The sequence below is a fragment of the Physeter macrocephalus genome, chromosome 17 (genome assembly GCF_002837175.3).
Source record: "Physeter macrocephalus isolate SW-GA chromosome 17, ASM283717v5, whole genome shotgun sequence".
NCBI classification, from domain to species: domain Eukaryota; kingdom Metazoa; phylum Chordata; class Mammalia; order Artiodactyla; family Physeteridae; genus Physeter; species Physeter macrocephalus.
In genome coordinates, this window is record NC_041230.1 from 10297739 (window position 1) to 10305200 (window position 7462).

A 7462-nucleotide genomic window follows, 5' to 3' on the forward strand; every position below is an offset into this window, starting at 1 on the left:
GAGTCTTTGTTGCCGTGCGCGGGCTTTTCTCTGGTTGTGGTGAGCTGGGGCTACTCTTCGTTGCAGTGCGCAGGCTTCTCATTGCGGTGGCTTCTCTTGTTGCTGAGCACGGGCTCTAGCTCACGGGCTTCAGTAGTTATGGCACACGGGCTCAGTAGTTGTGGCTCGCGGGCTCTAGAGCAGAGGCTCAGTAGTTGTGGCGCATGGGCTTAGTTGCTCCGCGGCATGTGGGATCTTCCCAGACCAGGGCTCGAACCCGTGTCCCCTGCATTGGCAGGCGGATTCTTAACCACTGCACCGCCAGGGAAGCCCTGAGGCTTGTTTTTTTAATTGGTGAAAAAAAAAGTTGCTCAGGCCTTACTTCTGAACATTCCCTGAACAGAAGTAAAGCCCTCCCCTCCACAGCACGCACACACCCACCCCATACCCTGATTTCCCCGCCACCTTTCCCAAGACAGAGGGGAGACCAAGGGAGAAGAGGCTGTATTTCTCTCTGTACAGTTTTTAATTTTTTATTTTTTGATGTTGTTCAGATGAATGACACACTCAAGTTACAAAAATGGGGCCTTAAAAGAAGCACATTGTACAATGAACAAGCAGATTGGAGTTAAGAACACTGAAACGCTAACCCGCTACCACGAGAAGAGACAGGGAGGGAGTACAGGTTGGGAAGGGAGGGGCTACCAACACAGGGGTCAAACAGAACTGAAAGGGGGGCTAACTTGTTGAGAATGGAGGAGAGGCAGGTCTCCTCCACGGCCTACTCAATTTCCAGATGCCACTTCTTGGTCTCCCTTGCTCACTACTTGCCACCTCTTCCCATCCCCATTCCAACCTGGTCTTTCAAATGAGTAGGTGAGAGACACCCACCCCAAAAAGGGCCAAGCCAATCGGATCTTTACAAGGTGGGATGGTCACCTTGCCCTAGTGCAGCCTTGGATTTGGGAGGAGATGGTGGCAGCAGTGGGATAAGAAGCCAGAAAGGAGCTAGCAGAGAGGAACTGACCAAAGATCAGGCCCCTGCTTTTCCCCCAAGACTCCTTGCCCCTTCCCCACCCTACCATGATTCAAAGGACCTCTCTACAAGTTGTCGAGAGAGGACCCCAGTCACACTGCAATTATATAAATAAATAAATACTGAGCCCCTGGGCTTGGGGGACAGGCTGGGGGAGGGGCAGCAGGGATAGAGGAAAGGGAAGAGGAGAGGAGGGTGAGGCAGAGGGGAGGGGTCACAGACATAGTAAATAGTTGTCTCCGTCCCAGCAACAATTCTCTCTGGACTTTTCTCTCCTTTTTGTGTTTGTTTAACAAGGAGTTAACATCTCAAGGACAAATACTTAAAAATATACATTATCTTTTCTTTTTTTTTTGTTCACCTTTCTCATCGTCATCTTGCTTTGGAGACTGCTGAGGTCAAAGTTCAAACCGCATGAAGGAACTGCGGCTTGGAGTTTTTGTGTATTTTTTTTAATTTTTATTTTTTAATTTTTTTCACTTTTTTTTCCAACGTATAAAAAGGTAGCGGAGTTGTCTGTGGGTTTTTTTTTTTTTTTTTTTTTTTTTAATGGTTAAATCTTTGGTTTGTTTCTTTTTTCTCTTGGAGGCCTTTATCTCTCGCACTTGCCTTTCCCACTCAGAGGCCAGTGGGGGCCCGCGTGTCTCAATCTTGCTCAGTCTGTCTCACTCTCTCTCTCACTCAGTTCCCCCTACCCTGGGCTAAAGGGAGAGAGAGGCACCCTGGGATTTGGGTAGGGGGGGAAATCTAGCCAGTTCAAGAGGTCCCCCACTACGTGGCTAGTCCCTTACCCCATCTTTCCAGGGTGCAGGGCTTGGAGACCCTCTCTTGGCCTTCCCCAGCGAGGAGATGTGTGGGAAACTCACAGCCTTACTACCCCTTCTGATCTTAGCCCCAATCCATACAGAGGCTTGGGTTCCTCATCTCCACTGACCCCCACTTGCCCTCCCCCAGCCCTCCCTCCCACTTCCACCCCCACCCTCCCAGAAGAGAACAGAGAGAGGTGTTTTAGTTACTGGCATATTTTTTTTTTTTTGGCACAATTAAAAGGCCCACCATTAGGTAGACCCAGTCTCTGTCCCTCCCTCCAGTAGGAGGTCAGGGTTGGGGAGGAGAAATTCAGAGGGCTCCCACTTTCTCCAACCCATTCATCATCCTTTCTAGCCCAGGCCCCTGGCCCCCCACCTCAGACATCTCACCTAGCCCAGAACCCGGCCTGGGGTCTCCTTCCCCAGCCCCACATAAAGTTCCCCAGCCCCCCAACTCTCTCGCTCGCACACAGACACACGGACACAGGCTCTGTACAGACCACAAAATAAAAACGATGAGATAGTTTTGTTTCCCGGAGTCGAGACGGGGTGGGGGACTGGAGTGAAAGGGGCAGAGGGGGTTGGGGGACATGAATTCCCCCATCACCTTCCCAACCCTGGCTCCCTCAGGCCCCCGGCCCCTTGCCCTGGCTGGCCCCCAGCCAACGATATTTGGTTTCCATTTTTTAACATTAAAGTTCTATGAGGTATTTGGTGCCTTATCGCGAGTCCTCGGGGGAGGGGGGCCCAGGGGGGAGACCTGGGGCACACTTGCCCCTCCCTCCCTCCCACCTCCTTCCCAATATTTGGTTTCACAGCTGTAGTTAAAGCTTGGGATTTGGTTATTTTTCCCCCTCCCAGGAATTTTCTTTTTTTCTTGTTTTTCTTTTCCCAGTTATGGGGGTCGGACGGGGAGGGTCCCCACCACCCCGGCTGCACAGGGGTCCCTCCACCAATGTCAGGGCATCAGCCCCATCCCTGCCCCCTGCTTCCTCCTCTCCCCTCTGCCCCGCTCCTCCCACACTGGGGTGGAGGAAGGTCCCAGGTGGCAGGACTTGATGGAGAGGAAGCAGGATGAAGTGGGTGGTGGTGAGTCCTGGATTTTCTTTCCTTTTTTTTTTTTTTTCTTTTTTCTTTTTTTTTTCTTTTTTTCTTTCTTTTTTTTTTTTTTTTTTCTTTTTTTCCTTTTTTTTGGTCTAGAATCATAGTTTTTGTTTGAGTCATCTCCACCATGCCTTCCATGCTGCCTGTCTTCTCAGAGGGGTTTTTGGTTGTAATTCCTTTCACTTGGCTCTGCTTAAATGTCCTTCCTATCTGTTCAGGAGCCCTTGGCCCCCTCTCCACCCTTGGGCTGGGGCCCAGGCCCTCTAGCCAGTCCCTTCTCTTCAGGAAATAAAAATGGACAAACTCAGAGGTAGGGTAAGGGCAGGGAGTCAGTTCAGCGGAGATGCTTACATTCTGGCGAGGATGGTTCGACGGCAGGCCAGGCCCCGTCGGTGCCAGGGTGGGAGGGGCAGCCACTCCACCACTGCCCAGACAAGGCACCCCGAGACCCCTGAAACAGCTGAGCCTCTGCTGCCTCCATGTCCCAGCCCAACAGTTTCATTTCCCGAGTGGGAGAAGGGAGACAAGAAAGAGAGAGAACGCTGAGGCCTCGGGGCCCGGGGTGGTGTCCGAGGCTCTGTCGGCCTCTCCTCGGAAGTGTCCAGCGGCACTGCCCACCTCCCGGGGCTCTCCCCTCCCTCCGCTCCTGCCCGGCGAGGGGCGGGGGCCACTCTGATTTCAATGGCTCGCGTCCTTCACAGCAACACTTTGGTTTGAGGAGAGACACAGACGGAAGGAGATTAAGAGAGGTGAGAGCGGAGGGAAGGAAGAGGGAGAGACAGACCAAGAGAAAGGAGGAGACAGAGGGGAGAGGACAGACTGCAGAGAACAGAAGAACTCAAAGGAGGGATCACACCACCCGAAAGTTTGTTAGTTTTCCTTCGTCCATTCTTTTTTGCTTTCTTATTCCTTTGTTCCTGTTTTGTTTTTTTAAAGCTTTTTCAGTTGATTGGGGGGGCGGGGAGCTCGGGGCTCTTCACCCCTGTCCCTGACACCCTCTCTCAGCCCTGCCCACCCGCTTCCATCCGCCCTGGCTGAGGGACAGGCCCTGCCCCAGCCGCCCCCGTCCGGCTTTCCCGAAGACGACGTCCATGAGGTATTTGTGAAGAGAAAGAAGCATCCGTCCTTCCATCCGCCTCGGGGACCAAGGGCCTGGACCACTGGTGCAGGGGCTTGGCTCCCCCTCGCGGCTCCTTCTTATCCTTTGAAGAGTCCTCGTCTTCTTTCCCTTAAATATATATATATCTATAAATTCTTTTTTTTTCTAATTTATTGTTTGTTTGGTTTTTTGTTTCTGTTTTTGTTTTTTTGGTTCAAAACTTTGTTGGCCTCCACAACAGCAGGAGGGCAACGTGGCTCCCAGCAGCGTCTCTCCTCTGTCCGTCGAGATGTGTCCAGGGCTGGGCAAACACAGGGTCCAGCCAAGACTTGAGGGAGGTCTTGTGGGAGTCGTGGCCACCACAGCGCCCTCTCGGTTGGGGACCACAGGTCGTGGCACTGTCCCCGCCACACGGACCCTGATGGGGACGCCATCTCGAGGAACCCCACCGCTGGGGTGCGTGCGTGTGTGCATGTGTGTGAGGGGAGAGGAAGAGGCATCTGCCAGTATCGGAGGGGCACAGGGTGGGAAAAGCGAGGTGAGTTATCTTTTTGGTTTCTGGTCAATGTCAAAGAACGTGAAGGATCCCACGGATAGGCACTGGAATATGAATTTTTTTTTTTTTTTTCAGGGAAACTGACAGACGAGGATGGAAAAAAAGACAACTTGAATGCCCTCACCTCATCCTCTCTTGCCTGAAGCTTCCGCCTTCCCTCGGACTAGGGATGGGGGAGATTCCAGAGCAGAGGAGGGTGACAGGGTTGAGGGGGGACATGTGAGAGCTAGAACTTGGCAAAACGGCCTAGCCCACCCTTCAAAGGGAAAAAGGGGGAGGTACAAGGGGTGAAAAGTCATCCCAGGCCTTCCCCTGAACTCTCCCCTGGCTGGGGGAGGGAGGAGGTTAAAGCGAGACCCCCCTGCCCGGGCAGGGAGAGCTGGGGGCCGGGGGAGAGGGGGGACACATGACAGGGACACATTCTGTTGAGCACAACGCTAAAAATTCTGTACATCCTTTGGATGAAGCTACTGAATATTTGGTGTAAAGGTGTTCGGGCCCTTTCTCTTTCACCTTCTGGAAAAGAATATTTGGCGGGTGGTTCTGAGCCCACCCCATCAGCCCCAGGCTGTGCCCTCCCTGTCTTGGCTGGCCCAGGACTGAGGGCTGGGGCTGGGAGGCTGGCACATTCTCCTTTTCCTTCTCTGCCCACGCCGCACGCAGCGGGAGGCTTCGCCCCGCAGCCAGGGGCCCGCGTGTCCGCCCTGCCGAGGCTTCTCCGCCCCTGGCTGGGGTTCTTATTTGGTGTCGTAGCAGTGAGGGTGAGAGCACACTGAGGTCTGGCTCGAGACCGGTTTTTGGTTTGTTCGGTTTGGTGAGGGATTTTTTTGTTTGTTTTTGGTTTTCTTTTTTTTTTTTTTAATGTTTGTTTTTCACTTCTTGTTCCTTTGGGGCAGCTGGTTTCTTTGTGATTATTTTTGGTTTTCTTTTTTCTGTTGGTTGGTTTCTTTCTTTCTTTCTTTCTTCCTTTCTTTCTTTTTGGTTGGTTGTTTTTTTTGTTTCTTGTTTTTTGGTCTTTCCTCCCTTGTCACTCCTGCTCCGAGGACCCTCTGCAGCCCCACCAATGGCCTCCTCGCCCTCTTCCCAGGTCGGGGACGGAGGCGGGGGTCAGAGGAGGAGGTGGGGAGGCGTGGCGGGCCCTCACTCAGGCTTGGACCCTACCTCGGGCCCCCCTGGGCCTCCAGGGGTCTGTGCTGCCGCCTCACTGCAAGTGGAGGAGGAGGAGGAGGAGGAGGAGGACGAGGAGGACGCGGAGAGGCCAGGAGGCTTGCTGGAGATGGAGGCCGCCACGGCCGCAGCGGCTGCCGAGACCAGGCCCACACCAGGCGGGGCACTGAGCAGGGGCAGCCCGGCGTGGTTCAAGAAGAGTGACGAGGTCACCAGGCCTGGACTCCCCGGGGCCGCGCCAGCCGCCCCCAGCACCAGGTTCCCGCTGCCGTCAAGGCTGGTAAGGGGCAGGGTTCCACCAGAGGCCAGGGCTGGCGGGGAGAGAGAGAGAGGCTGGGCTGGGGGTGCCTTCCAGCGTCCCACCCGCGGACCCCCACCGGCGCCCCTCACACCTTCCCCAAAGGCGAGGTGGGTATGAAGAGGCGAGCGATGCCGTGAGCAGGGGCAGGATGGCATGACTGGAGCAGGAATGGGATGGGGGCTCGAGGCCCTGGGGGACGGGGCTGGTGGCGACGGGAGTGACATGCGGCAGCACGCACCTTGGATAGTGGCCAAAGGGTTGTTGCTCATGAGGGCCGGACTCAGCCCGGAGCTCAACCCCACCATTGTGCTTCTGCAAGAGGCAAAGCAGAGGCATTAGCGGGGGCGGAGACCCTCCCACAGAACTGGGGGTGCAGCTCCCCACCCTGGAAGCAGCAGCAACCCTGCTTCTCCCCACAGCCTCCTACCTGCAGCTGCCCACTTACCCCGTGCTGGGGTTCAGGCCCGACAAGCCGATGGCCGAGTGGCTGCCTTGAGGGCTGGGATTTGTGCTGTTGGTGGTGGCCGGGGGTGGGGGAGTGACAGAGGGGATGGAATTGAGGGGGGGCGCGGCCCCGCCCCCGGCCCCACCCCCTCCAGCTGTCCGGCTGGGGTGGAGGGTCCCCACAGCTGAGGATAAGGTAGTAACTGCCAGAGAGAGACAGAGAGATGGAGACTTCAGCTTCCACTCGTCCTCCACTGAGGTCGACTCCTGCTCGTCTTCCCTGCCCCATCCCGCAGCATCTCCTCAGTCAGGACACACTTAGGCCTCCTGCCCTTTCTTCTCACAGCCATTTCTTTGCGCCTCTGCCACGGTGACAGTAATCGCAGTAAGAGCAGCTGCCACCCACTGAGCCTGTGCCCTATGCCAGGAGCGTGCTCACACCCTGCTTATCCAGCCCTGAATCTCACCTCTGGGCCCCTCTGTACAAAGAACCAAGGGTTCCCAGAAGACAGAGCCCTATGGCTCCCTCTAGAGGCCAGGCCCGGGCGTGTGGCTGTGCACACTGAGGCTGAGCGGGCTCTGAGCCCAGACTGAGACCAGACACCCAGGACAGCAATTCCCGGCTCTGTGACGTCCCAGCTGTGCCTTCAGGTGAGTACCTTCATCTCTCTGGCCTTCAGTTCCCTCTTCTGGAAAATGGGGAAGATAATAGAACCTATCTTATAAAACGGGTGTGAAGATTAAATGGGTCAATATTCTTTATAAAGAGTTTAGACCAGTGCCAGGCACACCCTTACTACTTTATAAACTTCCACTTTTTTTTTTTTTTTTTTTTTCAGTACGCGGGCCTCTCACTGCTGTGGCCTCTCCCTTTGCGGAGCACAGGCTCCGGACGCGCAGGCTCGGCGGCCATGGCTCACGGGCCCAGCCGCTCCACGGCATGTGGGATCCTCCCGGACCGGGGCGC

General features: G+C 55.2%; 2 protein-coding genes across 18 annotated transcripts in view; one reads left to right on the forward strand and one right to left on the reverse strand.

Moving 5' to 3' along the window:
* The window catches only part of LOC114484127 (glutamate receptor ionotropic, kainate 5-like), a 26382-nt gene extending 24662 nt beyond the window's left edge, over nucleotides 1-1720 (forward strand). The window contains exon 8 of the mRNA XM_028478320.2: nucleotides 1701-1720. Within this exon, the coding sequence (XP_028334121.2) occupies nucleotides 1701-1720 (20 nt within the window). The remainder of the gene's footprint in view (nucleotides 1-1700) is intronic.
* Nucleotides 1721-4626: 2906 nt separating this feature from the next.
* The window catches only part of LOC102986691 (POU domain, class 2, transcription factor 2), a 114155-nt gene continuing 111319 nt past the window's right edge, over nucleotides 4627-7462 (reverse strand). For 8 of the 17 annotated variants that reach the window (XM_055078851.1, XM_055078849.1, XM_055078847.1 and 5 more), the window contains 2 exons: nucleotides 6497-6698; nucleotides 4627-6363 (listed from right to left, as the gene is read on the reverse strand). In XM_055078851.1, coding sequence (XP_054934826.1) covers nucleotides 5724-6363; nucleotides 6497-6698 — 842 coding nt within the window. In that variant the 3' untranslated portion in view covers nucleotides 4627-5723. The remainder of the gene's footprint in view (nucleotides 6364-6496; nucleotides 6699-7462) is intronic. The other 9 variants (XM_055078850.1, XM_055078848.1, XM_055078855.1 and 6 more) reach the window with 3 other exon arrangements.